Below are 16202 nucleotides of genomic sequence, written 5' to 3'. Positions count from 1 at the left end.
ACAGCCTAAAGAAGACAACAAAGTCATAGAGCCTACAACAAAAGCCTCCAAGAAAAACAGGAACTGGCCCCAGGCCATAGAAGAATTCAAAAAGGATTTGGAAAAGCAAGTTAGAGAAGTAGAGGAAAAATTGGGAAGAGAAATGAGAAGGATGCGAGAAAACCATGAAAAACAAGTCAATGACTTGCTAAAGGAGACCCAAAAAAATACTGAAAAATATACTGAAGAAAACAACACCTTAAAAAACAGACTAACTCAAATGGCAAAAGAGCTCCAAAAAGCCAATGAGGAGAAGAATGCCTTGAAAGGTAGAATTAGCCAAATGGAAAAGGAGGTCCAAAAGACCACTGAAGAAAATACTACTTTAAAAATTAGATTGGAGAAAGTAGAAGCTAGTGAATTTATGAGAAATCAGGATATTATAAAACAGAACCAAAGGAATGAAAAAAGGGAAGACAATGTGAAATATCTCCTTGGAAAAACCACTGACCTGGAAAATAGATCCAGGAGAGATGATTTAAAAATTATTGGACTACCTGAAAGCCATGATCAAAAAAAGAGCCTAGATACCACCTTTCAAGAAATTATCAAGGAGAACTGCCCTGATATCCTAGAGCCAAAGGGCAAAATAGAAATTGAAAGAATCCACAGATTGCCTCCTCAAATAGATCCCAAAAAGAAATTTCCTAGGAATATTGTCGCCAAATTCCAGAGCTCCCAGATCAAGGAGAAAATATCGCAAGCAGCCAGAAAGAAAAATTTTGAGTATTGTGGAAACACAATCAGAATAACCTAAGATCTGGCAGCTTCTACATTAAGAGATTGAAGGGCTTGGAATACAATATTCCGGAGGTCAATGGAGCTAGGATTAAAACCTAGAATCACCTACCCAGCAAAACTGAGTATCATGTTCCAAGGCAAAATATGGACTTTCAATAAAATAGAGTACTTTCAATAAAATAGTGGACTTTCAAGCTTTCTAAGTGAAAAGACCAGAGCTGAATAGAAAATTTGACTTTCAAACAAAAGAATGAAGAGAAGCATGAAAAGGTAAACAAGAAAGAGAAATAATAAGGGACTTACTAAAATTGAACTGTTTTGTTTACATTCCTACATGGAAAGATGATGTGTATGATTCATGAGACCTCAGTATTAGGGTAGTTGAAGGGAATATGCATATATATATATGTTTATGTATATATATAAGTGAATGTGTATGTATGTATATATCTATGTGTATATGTATGTATGTGTATATATATATGTGTGTTTATATATATATATGTATATATATATAAAAGAGAGAGAGCAGACACAGGGTGAGTTGAAGATGAAGGGAAGATATCTAAAAGAAATAAAATGAAATTAAGGGATGAGAGAGCAACATACTGAGAGAGGGAGATAGGGAGAGATAGAATTGGGTGGATTATCTCGCATAAAGGTGGCAAGAGGAAGCAGTTCTGTGGGAGGAGGGGAGAGGGCAGGTGAGGGGGGAATGAGTGAACCTTGCTCTCATCAGATTTGGCCTGAGGGGGAATACCATACATACTCAGTTGGGTATCTTACCCCACAGGAAAGAAGAGTGAGGAAGATAAAAAAAAAATAAAAGGGGGGGGGGGATGATGGAGGGGAGGGCAGATGGGGGTGGAGGTAATCAAAACAAACACTTTGGAAAGGGGACAGGGTCAAGGGAGAAAATTCAACAAAGCGGGATGGGTTGGGAAGGAGCAAAATGTAGTTAGCCTTTCACAACATGAGTATTGTGGAAGGGTTATACATAATGATACATGTGTAGCCTAGGTTGAATTGCTCGACTTCTTAGGGAGGGTGGGTGGGAAGGGAAGAGGGGAGAGAATTTGGAACTCAAAGTTTTAAAATCAGATGTTCAAAAAAAAAAAAGTTTTTGCCTACAACTAAAAAATAAGATACACAGGCAATGGGGTGTAGAAATTTATCTTGCACTGCAAGAAAGGAAGGGAAAAGGGGATGAGAGGGGAGGGGAGTGATAGAGGGGAGGGCTGACTGGGGAACAGGGCAACCAGAATATATGCCATCTTGGAGTGGGGGGGAGGGTAGAAATGGGGAGAAAATTTGTAATTCAAACTGTTGTGAAAATCAATGCTGAAAACCAAATATGTTAAATAAATAAATTTAAATTAAATTAAAAAAATTAATAAAAAAACTCTTTTGAGAGATACATTCAAAAGCTTCAAAAGCAGAAAAAATAGTAAATGATCTGTTTTTACTTTTAGCACAAAATTTAATTTTCCTTATTTTGTCAGCTTTAGGCTAACGCCTATAGCCAAAATTTCTATTTTTAAATTGTGGCAAGAAAAAGTTGTGTCCTAATAACCACTTACGATGAATGGCCTAATGTTATTTCTTTTTTTATCTTTAGCTTAACAATTTTTTTTCAGTTAATAGAATTGGATACACTTAAAATATTTGAAAATAACTTGACACAAAGAGATTAATAGAAACAAAAGGCTATTAACACCATATCTTTTTTTTTTCCTGAATCCATTCCTAAAATTCAGCAGTAAGAAATACAACTGTACTGAGGTAATATCTTTATGGAATATTACTGTTTCAAGAATTAATTCCTTTCATCACAGTAATAACAATATGTATGCAAAGTGCCTTGTATTAAAATGCTATTATTTAAATGATTTACAAAACATATAGAACTGAGTGAACACTTTGAAAGGATTCCATAAGAGATAAAAGCCACAAAGATTTAAGCTACTGATGTTCAATGCAGTTTAATAGTAATTTCTAATAAGGGAATCAATTGAAGAGACACAAACATTCAAGAACTACTAGTAGCATACGGTTAAACAGATGCTTGAATGTGCTATATGTAGATTGTATATCACAATAAGCACCATGGGATTTCTTGGTATTAAATATTTATTTGTTTTATTTACCACTTTTCTACTTTGGGGTTTTATTTACCATTAAAAATGTACTAAAATATTCAAAATCAGAACCATAAAATTCTAGGTACTGCAAAACAACCTGCTAATATTTCTACTATGTCAAGAACAGCCAAATTCCCCGTAATGCAACTCCTCCATAAAGACCTAGAGAAAGTACCAGACCAAGTTCTAATCAGTAGTCTCTGGACACTAGGGATTGTTTTTTGTCAGGCTAGTGCCAGACTGAACACTCTAAAGAAGAGGAATCAAAAGAGGACCAAACAGTGCAACAGAGCAAGAAGAGATCCAAGAGGCATAAAGGGGATCCCAATAGCATGCAGAATGTGGAAACAGGCATCAAGTGGAAGCTTTGCCCTACACTACCAAGTCCCAAGTCACAGATACAGGATAGAATGAGGAAGGGACTGGGTCTAGGGGTGGCTATTCAGGATGAGGAGCAATTTCAGAGCCTAGACTGTACAGAAAAGTAACAAGTTCAGGAGCAAATAGTAGCTATAGGGCTCTGATCCCAGAAACGAAGTGGAGTCTCATATCAAGCCTCCAGCCCAGTTTGAAGGCTACAGTGGAATATCCAGAGCAGGAATTCAAGAACAAAGTGTGGCTTGCTCTGTACCTAGACAGCATTCTCTCTGGCTGACAGTAACTGAGTCTAAAAGGAAACTACTGGAACTTCTAACCAGTGGCAAACTAACAGAAATGTTACATGACTCCAATCCAGGTCAGGAACTTGAAGACTTCAGACAAGAGTAGCAGGGATCAGATTTTGCCATGGATCAGACCATTTGGGGAGCACTGCAAGTCTGCAGTTCCTCAACCTGAGCTGTCCTTGAGAAACTGGAAAAACATAATTCTCAATACCCCACTCCCAGGAAAACACCTGAAAGTTCTGAGGCCAAAAATTCAGTCCAGAGAGAAGCTTCTCAGCTTGTCATTTTTAAAGCCCTTCACAATCTGGTTCCCACTTAGCTTTCTAAAGAATGTATAAAATCAGGAAATGATTCATTTTTTTTGAACTGGGTTAAAGTTCATTAAATCTTTTTAAAATAAGTTAAATCTTTTTCACCATCTAGTTGACCTAAGAAAAATCATAAGGTTGTGTTTCTTAATTTTACACACACACACACACACACACACACACACATAAATTTGTATCATGTTTCTCAACTTTTTCCCAATTTTATTTCCTTTCAAAATCTCTCTGCACATGACTTTTAAAATTTTTTTAATTTTATATTTAAGTTTTTAAGGTTTCTTTTCTTATTATGTATTTAAGTTTCAGTATTTGTCTAAAATTAAAAAAAAATTTAAAAAAGAATGTAATCTTATAAATTTAAGACTTCAAAAAAAAATCCCTCCAAAGGAGATTACTTTAAGATAGAAATAAAATTAATCATTCAGAGAAAGAGGGAGAAAAATTCATGACTCACAAGAGTCATTTAAATTGTGAAAATGGGTGGAGTCACCCATGAAATCTATCTTGAGTGATTAATAGTACCCTCATCAAAGCTGCAAGAAAAAAAATATATTGCATTAGAAATAGTAATACTTTGGCTTTTACTTGCATTTAGCATATTTAAACAGTTTTCTAAAAATTTCATGTTAATCAATTAAGCCACAGAAGATCCAAGGGAGGCAGGCAAATATTATGATTTCTATTGAACCTATTCTATTGAATTTCTAAGGAACCCTATAACTGATTATGGAAAGCTAGGTGGCACAATGGATAAGACTGCTGGGCCTGGAGTCAGAAAGACTCATCTTCCTGAGTTCAAATCTAGCCTCAGACACTTAATGGCAATGGGACCCTAGGCAAGTTACTTAATTCTTTTTGCCTCAGTTTCCTCATCTGTAAAATGAGCTGGAGAAGGAAATGGCAAGCTATTCCACTCTCTTTACTAAGGAAACCTCAAATGGGGTTATAAAGAGTTAGACACAACTGAAACGACTGAACAACAACAAAATACTGATTAAATAATTTATAGTCACACTGTGTTATGGTAATTAAGGTGGGACTTTTTTATACTGTTTTCTCTTTTGGAGCACTTACGTAATCAAGTGCCTTCGATGAATCTTGTCTTTGTTTCTTTGATTAAATCCAGGAGTCTTTGATAACCTGCTTACATCAAGGGAAAGCCTAGTTCACATAGGTTTCAGTCACATGGTTGTGACACTCTTTGACCCTGAACAGGGTATATAAAATCAGAGGTTAGCATTTTGCTTAAGGCTCTTACTCATTGGAAGAATGTCATGTGATTTGACCAGACGAGACTCTGGGTAGCCACTGGAACCCGCCCACTTTGAAAACACAGATATTGTGGTACCTCTCTCTTTGGTAACTATGTAATTCTTTGGACAGACAGCTAGAAGCCTGTCTGTTGATTTGTGTTATTTGTTCTGTTTCTATTTTCTCTGTTTGTATTTGCTCTAAAGTTCAGGGTGCTGACTTTTTCCCCTGAACTAAGTGAATGATACATGTATGTTTGATTAAAGTGAGATTGTAAACCCCTTAACATTGATTTCCTTAGAAAAGCAGATCAAAGAACTTGTGCTAGCAGCCCTTCTGTGTGCTGGTGTTGTCGGCCTTACATAGGCACAGTAGCAGCAAGCAGCATTGTTGTTACATACTGCTAGGGCCCGAAGAAAGCATGGCCTTATTGTAAAAAATAATTTTTTTTCCATTTTGTGAAATTATTAAAAGTTCTAGAGAGACAGCTTATAGTTATGAGCATAGTAACATGAATAAAAAGAATACAGAAGATATTAGGAATTCAAAGCTTTAAATTTATAGGCTATCTAGAAGATAATCAAGCAAATTTTTCATTTTTATTAGACATAAAACAGTAGCCCTAATCCTAACCATTCTACTATCTCATTCTCATCATAGTCTCATGACAGAGCCTGCATTAATTAAGCAGTAGACCTGAATGAAATTCCAAGAATTGGAAATTAGGAAGAGACCAACATCTTACACCATTAGCTAGACAGTTAAAAAAATAGACGTACAAAGTGTACATCATGTACATCTATATCTACGTATTTATCCATGTATACATAGAGAAATATGTAGCTATCTATATCTATTTGCACATCTTGTACATCTATATCTGGATATATAGCGATCCATATCTATGTACATCCTATACATCTATACATCTCTCTCTCTCTCTCTCTCTCTCTCTCTCTCTGTATATATATATATATATATATATATATATATATATATATACACAGAGATGTGTAGTTATCTATATCTGTCTAACTATCTTTATATATAATTGATTCCTAGCTAAGGCAGCTAGGTGATGCAGTGGAGAACGAACCAGGCCTAGAGACAGGAAGACTTGAGTTTAAATCCTGCCTCAGACACTTACTAGTTTGTGGGATTCTGAACGAGTCACTTAACCTCTTTTTACCTCTGTTCCCATATCTATAAAATGGGGATAATAAGAACAACTACTTGCCAGGGTCATTGTGAGATCAAATGAGGTTACATTTGTAAAGTGATTACCACAAATAGCTGGCACATAGCAAGTACTATATAAATGTTAGTTGTTGCTGTTGTCATTATTATTTCAAATTTATAAGAACGAAAATCATTCCCCAATTTACAAATAGTCAAAAGATATGAACAGGAGTTTTCTAAGGAAAAAAATTCAAAGTATCAATAGCCATATGAAGCCAGATTGCAAAGGACTGAAAAGGAAATGATGGTACAAAACTAGAGGCAGTACATATAGAAGATTCTTAACAAGAAGCTTGGCAGTAAAAGCTGGGAGAGATAAAGGATGATAGTTTGATAAAATGATGGGAGCAAGTGAGAGTTTTGTTTTTGCTTTTTAAAAGATGAGAATAATTGGGAGATATATTTGAGAAGTCACTAATTCAAGTTAAAGAAGAGAAATACAAATCAAAACAACTCGAGGTTCTACCTCACACCCATCATATTGGCAAAATTGACAAAAAAGGAAAGTGACATATTTTGGAGGAAAAGTGGGAAAACTGATACACCAGTACATCAATAAAGATAGTATTGCACTGATGAATGCATGAAATCCCCCTAAACCCTTAAATACTGCCACAAGTGGCAAGAAGTGCTTAAAGTTCTAATTAATGAAATCTAAACAAGTATTTCTGATAGAACATCTAACAGGATATCAATGACAACATAATTATGGTACCATATGCCTTACATATTAGTCATAAATATAAGTAAAATTACTTATTATTCTTAAAAGTGTAAAATTTCACCTATCTTCAACATTTATTACTGCAACAAAATGAGATTTTCCAGGTGGCTCAAATAAGCATGTTAATGAAAAAAATCATTACCTCCCACCAAGAAATACAGTATCTCAGTTTGAAAGAATTATTAAAAGGTAACATCTTTCATTTTGATGACCTTGAAGTTGAGTGGCACCCAATTAACTTTTAACAAATGAATAAATGAATCATCTACAATTCGGATCATCACTGTGTGGTCCCAAGTCCCTTTCCTCATTTCCTTAGACTATGTGGTACATACTGTAGAGAGCACTAAACTAAAAATCAAGAAACGAGTTCTAGAGCTGCCAAGTGGCTCCATGATTCCTACATATTCCATGGGTCAATTTTGAATGAATGAATGAATGAAAAAGAATTTACTAAGCACTTACTATGTGCCAAGTACTATGCTAAGCCCTAATGATACAAATAGAAAAGGCTAAATAAATAGTCCCTACTCTCAAGGAGCTGAAATTCTAATTGAATAAAACAAAATAAAGTTCAACTGTAAGGGACATGGAAAGGCTTGGAGGTTCTACGGATGGCGAAAGGAAGAGGATGGCAAGGTCCAGAGGTCCTTAGGCTACATAAGTTATCAAGATGACAGTAGAGGGAGACTTCAGAAAATAAAGGTAGAGCAGATGGTAAGGACTGAAGGATCTCAGGAGGCTATGGCAGAGAGACACTAATGCCCAGTGTTGTAGTAGCCTTTTTTCCTTACCTGTCCATACTAGAAGGAGCCTCCAGTAGTAAGTAGTAACTAGGAAGTACTCGTTATTAAGAAAATAGAAAGCTACTGATTGTAGAGTTAACTAAGATGTTAGTTTAACAAGTGATTTCCCAGTCCCCACTGCCTCCCCAACAGACAAGCAGCAAGAGGAAAGTCAGACTTTCTCACCTAGAAGTTGCTAGAATGGGCATTTGGAGTGAGGAGAAAACCAGCAGGATATCAAAATAATACATTTTCAGTAGAATGCAATGTTGTTTAATCAGGCTCCTTTCTTAAAACCTAGTGCTAAGGGTGAAGAGTTTTGATTAGACAGAAAAGGATGTAGAAATAATGCTGACATGTGGACCACTGTAGGATGACAGCAGTAGATTTGGGAAGGTTGTGACAAGTGTGCATGAAGGACAGGGGGAGAGCATGGCAAAAGAAGGAGGAAGGAAATTTATGCAGTCAGAGTCAAACTTGAGAAGATTCAATTCCTTGGGGACAGAATACAGGGAAGAACAGTAAAGGAGAACAGCATTACCCATGAGGCCTCAAAATAAACTTCACCTAATTAAAAATTTCTAGTTAGGAGATATTTCATAAATTGACAGGATTATTTTTTCATTCTTTTTTATCTGTTTTAACTGGAGAGGTTATAAAGAGAGTAGGAAAATTACTGTGGTGTGGAGAAGGCATTAATAATTTTTTTTAAAAATTCTCATTAGTGTTGACTTTGTTCACTTTATTAGAATCCAAAGGAGCTGAATTTTAATTCTTTTCAGGTGCTAATTTGGTGAGAACAGAAAGGGCAAATTCCAGAGGTTATATTGAGGCAAAAACCAACTGTGAACTACAAACAGAAGCCCTTCATAAGGTATCTCATTCCTTGAATAGCTATACAGAAACTACTGTATGGACAAAGAATTTTTCTCCTTAAAAAACAGAAATATAATCTATAAATTCTTGGCTAAATGCAAACATAAGTTATATGCAAAAAAAAATTAATCATGAAAGACAACATGTCAAATTGTGTTTATCCATGGAAATAGATTATATCTAGGCCTAGATTTCTGTCTCATACATGTATTTGGTTTGTATCAAGCACAGGAGTGGGGAAACGCATGACAAATCTTCATTGCTACTATAACAACTGAGAAGTGTTGAGAGGGATATATTTTTATATGAATAACAGCATATTAGATGTACCAAATCCACTGTGCAATCACAAAATCTTTTTTGTTAATGATAAACTCTTTTAACAAACATTATTTACATATATCCTTGATTCTTATGAAATCTTATCCCAACTTTTTGAGGATGCTATCCCCAAATGATATCAAGATTATGGTAGATAAGTCACCTTTAACTGCAATAGATAGCCTCTTCATGGAAATGAATAAAGGCTACATTTCTCACAGGATGGGTGTTTAAATGCAAATTAAAACTTAAGAAATTAGGAAAACCCACCAAAAAAGAATATAGAAAATGTATTTGTCATTACTAATCAGTATGTGATGAAAGGCAAGATTAATCAATTAAGAAAGCTAAATTATACAAAACTACTTTCATCTATCACATCTCTAATGTATGTGTTTTATAAAATAAAATTTAATGAAAAAATCTTAGAAATACCTTTTTCATCCTCAATTCACATTAGAGTTTTTTAAGAACTTTTCCCTCATCCGTACATCTGGATATGATCTAAAATGTAACTGGATACATAGGAAATAATGTTTCTTTGCATAATATAAAATAGGCACAGCTGCAGTTTGTTCCTGTACATTTATTCTGGTACTTCTCTATGGTAGCTCTAATGAAGTTGGTACTTTCCTAAAAACAAAAATCAGTGCTATTTGTTTTACTTTCCTGTAGTATTCACTCCTGGTAAAGCATGACTTCCTTCAACACAAAGAAAAAATGACCAATAAAACCCGAAAATTGATAGTTTAGAAACTCTTGCTAGGGTTTCAAGATATATTTTTAGCATTATCAATGAATATGTTCAAATGAAATTGATGATATTCATTTAAATATGGATCACGGAAGGAAAAAAAACCCATAGTTAAACATATGTCCTAATCTCTATAATAGCAGATGGTCTATTACTAGCTCTTAATTCCTCAGCTGATTTTATATATCTGAACATATCTGGCACACACATTTTCATTATCTGTGGCTCATATTTTCTCAAAATCCTTTTTCGTGTAACTGTCCAGAGGAAGTATGATTATGTACTCCAATAATTCAAACCTAAATCTAATAATTTACTTGCAAATGTTTAGGAAGCAATTGAGTCAATTTTTATGTAACTTTAAAACTGACTTTTGAAATTTTAAAAACAAAACCTCAAATATTTCCAATTGTCATTTTTACTAATCATTTTTTAAGATTTACATACAACAATGGAAAATTTATGTGAATTGATGCAAAGTGAAGCAAAATCAAGAAAACAAAATGCACAATGATTACCACAATGTAAATGAGAAACAAAAACTGAACACTAAATAATCAGAATGACCAATTGGTAAAATGTGCCTTCCTTTCTCCCTTATTTGCAGAGGTAAGGTTATTATGGGTACAGAATATTTCATAAATTATCAGATTCACTTGATGTTCGTTAGTTTTCTTGAAATGATTTTTGTCACATAATTTGTGAATTATGATCCCAATGTTCTAGTGATACCTTTTTTAGGTGACTGAGCTTATTTACCAGAATTTGTTGGAAGTAAATACATTGAATTTAGAGAGTCTAGGAAAGAATAAATTAAATGAGAATAAATTAATGAACTGGAAAGTAAGGATTACTCAACTTTACTGAAGTACTGACATGTTCATACTTATTCTGTGTGCTCTGCATATTATGTCAGCTTGAAAACATGGAAATAAAATTCTTCCTACAGCCATCAACTTTCATCAACTTTCTATAACTTTTTCATTTTTGTTTTTCCTTTTGTCTGTCTGTCCATTTTGACATCATTTGCTATAATGAATTGCTTCAAGGAGCAGAGATAGTTAATACCTATTCCATTGGCATCACACAGAATAAGTAGTACTACGAACGTGTCAGTACTTCAATAAAGTTGCATACTCCATACTTTCTAATTCATTAATTTATTCTCATTTAATTTATTCTTTCTCAGACTCTCTAAATTCTGTATATCTACTTCCAAAAAATCCTGGCAAATCACGTCAGCTAGCGAAAAAAGGTGTCACTAGAACACTGGGATCATAACTCACAAATTTGGCTTCTGGTCTAGTATTTAAATTGAAGAGAAACACCCATGTAACTAAAAAACAATAAAAGAGACCAACCACATAAAAAACATAAAACGCAAATATACTTTTTAAATACTAACCGGTTCCTCTGCTTCGATAAGGGGGCTTGAAGAACTTCACAGCACCATATACATTGACTATAGACCCATGCTTAAGTTGATTCAGAGGTGTATATGTATACTTGGGTGTCACACTCTACATAAACAGAAATATAAAACTTGTTTTCATATATACATTTAGCAACACAGTAAATTTTTTTGTTAATCTGTCATAGTTCAGAAATTAGACATAAGAATATTTTACAGATAAATTAAGTTTAACTATTTAACTTGCCTAACTTTTAAAATTTTATTTTAATATTTTTTTAAAAATTAAATCTTTCCAATATGCATTCAACAGTCATTATTCTAGTTCATTCCATCTCTTGCCTCCAACTTTCCCCAGGTGGTCTCCTTCTTTACCAATGTCTCAAAGAACTTCCTACTGCATCATCAAAGAACAACTTAAGTGTTGCCTTCTATATGAGGTCTTTCCTGTCCCCCTAACAATTAGCACTCTACCCTCCTGGAAATTACTTTGTATTAGTATGTATGTATTTTTATTTACTTAGATGTTCACATATATATGAGTAGCATATAAGCTCCTTAGGGGCAGGGATTGTTTTATTATTCTCTTCCTATCCCTAGAAGACTATCAGAGAGGCTTGAACTTTGTAGACACAAATTTATCATTACCATCTATTGTGTCCCTTTCTCCCTCCCCCTCTACACTCTTTGACCCTATTAACCTCTATCCCAAACTGTCTATCTTCAATCTCTTGCTATTCTCCATTCTCTGAATCACTCTAGGGAAGGAAAGATGATTAGTAAGTGTAACCAGATAACCTATTATGTATATAGTTAAATCAAACAGAGTCTATGTCTGAGGGGAAAAAAAAAGGTGATTCCAAGTCTTTTCTATGAAATAAGGCACCTGGATTTTATGGCAGATACTTTTATCTTTCTCAGAAACTTCTTCATTTACTTCTAAATAACTCCCAAATTTCTGGTCTTTCCACAGCCAGATAAATAGGTATTACAGTACAATTTTAAACATACGCTAACTTTGAGAAGCCCCTAAATCCAAAGACAACACAGAATAATATTTTTTTCTTTCACTTCAAAATACTTTGACTGACTACACTTTTCCCTGGCCAAAATAATTCTATTCATCAATACTTTTCTTTAGTAAACTGAAAGTTAGATAACAGAAACAGACAAAGAAGAGGAAGAGACTTCAGAGATTATTTAATTCAACTTATTTGATGGTTTAGTAAAATTAAAACCCACAGAAGGTCACAAAGCAGTTTAACAGGAAAGCCTGATTCTCTCCTTTCAACTTGACTGAGGCATGAGTGACTTCTCCAAGGAAACTACTACCTTTATCTTTCGAATCAGAGTATTAAGCAAACAAATGAAATGAGGGAAAACTAGAATATCATAGAATTTAGACCTGGAAGGGCCTTAAGAGATAATTTAGTCCAACTCCATCACTTTACAGATGGGGAAATTGAAGTGCTAAGGAGCCAAGTGATATGCCCAAGGGCACACAGCCAGTCAGCAGCAGGAAGAGGACTTGAAACCAGGCCTTTGGCTTCCAAATTCAATGCTCTTTTGAGTAAACCAAACAAATATTTCCACAAACTTCATTGAGAAGCAGATAGATAATGATCAAAATTTATTAAAATATATAGAAAAATAGAAGTATATGGAGAATGCAGGAAAAAAATGCACCAATTTACTATTTAGAAAAAAACTCTCATGGTATTAATGATAATATGAAATCTGATAGCAAGATAGTCATTTTATAAGAATAACCTGATTTTTACATTTTTTGCTTTGCAGAGATGACATATAAAATATCACAGAACAGTCTTAATAAACTGAACCAGTCTTAATAAACAGAAACTGTATATTGCTATTTTTTTCATTCATTCACAAATAGAAATGGAAGAATCAGATTCCTAATGTTAGTGAAATAATTTCAAAATCAAATTATATATTACATTTGAACAACATATTCTTAAGAATTAAACTGCCAAACTGAATTCCAACTTACCAAACATACAGGTTCCTCAGAAATAACTGTGTCATATTTAACATAAACCTGAAAAATGAATAAAGATTTGCCTATAGATATATTTTAATACAAGGTGCTATCAATACTATAAGTATTTAAAATATAGTGAGCAAGTTTATACAATGTTAGACTAAACCAAAGAAAACTGCATAATTTTTATGTAAAGCTTTTTCGAAACTGAGTCAAGAAGCATTAAAATTTTAAAGCAAAAGATTTAACAGTCTAAGTTTGATTTTTACTAATGTTTCCTTTTATCAGCTGATGACTACTTCAGTCATAAGGAAGTAGAGGATGAGGGAGGGATTCAAGTATTTTAAGAAAACTCAGATACCTCCTTTTTTCCCACCTGGCTGAATTCATTTTAGACTTCCTGGATTTCTCTATTCAATAAAGTTAAATTATTTACATTCTTATATGGGAAGATGATACATGTAACTCCTAAAAACTATCATTATCAGGGTAGTGAGGAGTCTACATAAACAGAGGGCATGGGTGTGAGTCAATTATGTTGAGATGATCTCAAAAAAAAAAAAAGGAAGAAGAGGGAGGAGGAAGAGAGAAACAGAATGGGGAAATTTTCCTCACATAAAAGAGGCACACAAAGAAGAGCTTTTATAGTGGAGGGGAAGATGGGGGAAAGAGGGGCATTGGAATTGGTTCAAAGAGGGTAGAATATATACATATATACATACACACACACACACACACTCAATTGGGTATAGAAATCTATTTTACCCAATAAGGAAACGGAAGCATAAGGGGATAAGAGATACTAGCTAAGGGGGAATGATAAAAGGGAGGGAAAACTAAGAGAGGGAGTAGTCTGGAGCAAAAAAGACTTTTGAGGAGGGACAGGAAGGGAGGGAAAAGATATATGTGTGTGCGTATATATATATATATATATATACACACACACACATATATATATATATATATATAGAGAGAGAGAGAGAGAGAGAGAGAGAGAGAAGGATAAACAGAAGAAAACAGAAGGATAAACAGAAGAAAATACACAGTAACTATGAATATGAATGAGATGAACTTAACCATAAGGTAGAAGTGGATGGCACAATGGAATTAGAAACCAGAATCCAACAATAGGTTGTTTACAAGAGACACACTTGAAACAGCCACACAGAGTTAAAGTAAGGGGCTGAAGCAAAACCTATCATGCTTCAGCAGAGGTAAAAAAAGGCAGGGGTAGTAATCATGATCTCAGACAAAATAAGAGCAAAAACAGACCTAACTGTGTGAGTGAAAAGAAGAGGACATAAAAGCTACAAGACTTAACAACAGAGTATATATGTGGGGTAAGTTTGAGTAACTGAGGACAATGTCAAGGTTGTGAAAACTAGGTAATGGGGAGCATGGTTGTGCCCTCAACAGTAAAATGAAAACTTAGTATTAGGGAAAAGATAAAGAATTCAGTTTTCAATTCATTGAGACTGAAATATCTACGGAATACCCACTTTCAGAACTCTATAAGGCAACTGCTGATGCAAGACTGTAGTTCATGAGAAAGGTTATGGCTGGATATACAGATCTATGAACCACCTGTATAAAGATGAAAACTGAACCCATAAGAGCTGATGAAATCACCAAGTGAGAAAGTATAAAGGAAGAAAAGGAGCCAGGAGAGAGCCTTAGGAACACCTACATTTAGTGAGACTGCAAAGAAGATAGAAGAGAGATCAGATAAGTAGGAGAACCAGGAAAGTACATTGTCACCACAACTTCTCCTGGCTCTGGTCTTCACTCTCCAAACATTAACACTATGCCTCAGCTTTCTTATCCTGGAATATCCCTGCTCTCTCATCCCTCTGGTGAATTCCTGCTTAAATTTCATTTCTGAGGAAAAGCCAAGGCTAGTCACCTTTCATTCCTCTCCCTTCTCTACTCTTGACTTTCCAGAATTGGTCAATATCCTCTAATTATTTAGTCCCCTTTCAGGTATTATCTTCCCCCCTTAGATTGTAAGTTACTTAAGGGTAGAGACTGTCTTTTTTTATTCTCTGTGCTTAGTTTCTGAGAAAATAATAGGAGTTTAATAAATACTTGTTGACTCAAGAAAAGATAGTATCCCAAAGATGGTGAGTGACAGGGTCAAAGGCCCCAGAGAGGTAAAAAAGAATGAGATTAAAGAAATCCATTAGAAATCTGAAAATCACTGAGATCACTGGAGGAGATGGGAGAGGCATACAGGTAGAAAGTTAGACAATGTAAAAACAGAAGATACCAATAAAATTAATTTTCTAAAAAGAGATATCAGTGACGTCTTTGAAAAGAGCACTTTAAGTTGATGAGGACAGAAGTCAGAATGCAGAAGAAAAAAGGAAAGAATAGAAGAAAGAGAAGTAAAAGCACCATGATTAGACTGCTTCCTCAAGGAGTTTAGCTGAGAAGTGGAGCAATACAGGACAATAGCTAACAGTAATGGTACAATCAAGTACAGATTCTTCAAGGAAGAAGGAGGCAGAGGGATTTTTAAATTTTTTTATTAAATTTTTAAATTTATTTTTAGTTTTCAACACTTTCATAAGATTTTGAGTTCCACATTTTCTCCCCATCTCTCCCCTCCCCACACCCCAAAACAGTATAGAATTTGACAGAGGTTCTACATATACATTTGTATCAAACATATTTTCACATTAGTCATGTTGTAAAGAAGAATTAGAACTGATGGGAAAATACATGGGAAAGAAGATATAAAAAAAAGACAGAGCAAATAATATGCTTAGATCTGCATTCAGACTCCATAGTTCTTTTCCTGGATGTGGACAGCATTTTCAATCATGAGTCTTTTGGAGTTATCTTAGATCCTTGCATTGCTAAGAAGAGATAAATCTAGCAAAGTTAGTCATCACACGTGGTGGCTGTTACTGTTTACAATGTTCTCT

General features: G+C 34.4%; 1 protein-coding gene across 2 annotated transcripts in view; it reads right to left on the bottom strand.

Moving 5' to 3' along the window:
- The window catches only part of POT1 (protection of telomeres 1), a 133572-nt gene that overhangs the window by 73633 nt on the left and 43737 nt on the right, over positions 1-16202 (bottom strand). For both annotated transcript variants that reach the window (XM_036762125.1, XM_036762126.1), the window contains exons 6-7: positions 13285-13332; positions 11268-11382 (exon numbers count right to left, since the gene is read on the bottom strand). In XM_036762125.1, coding sequence (XP_036618020.1) covers positions 11268-11382; positions 13285-13332 — 163 coding nt within the window. The remainder of the gene's footprint in view (positions 1-11267; positions 11383-13284; positions 13333-16202) is intronic.

Source organism: Trichosurus vulpecula, chromosome 5 (genome assembly GCF_011100635.1).
Source record: "Trichosurus vulpecula isolate mTriVul1 chromosome 5, mTriVul1.pri, whole genome shotgun sequence".
NCBI lineage: Eukaryota > Metazoa > Chordata > Mammalia > Diprotodontia > Phalangeridae > Trichosurus > Trichosurus vulpecula.
This window is presented reverse-complemented; position numbering and strand designations above follow the sequence as displayed.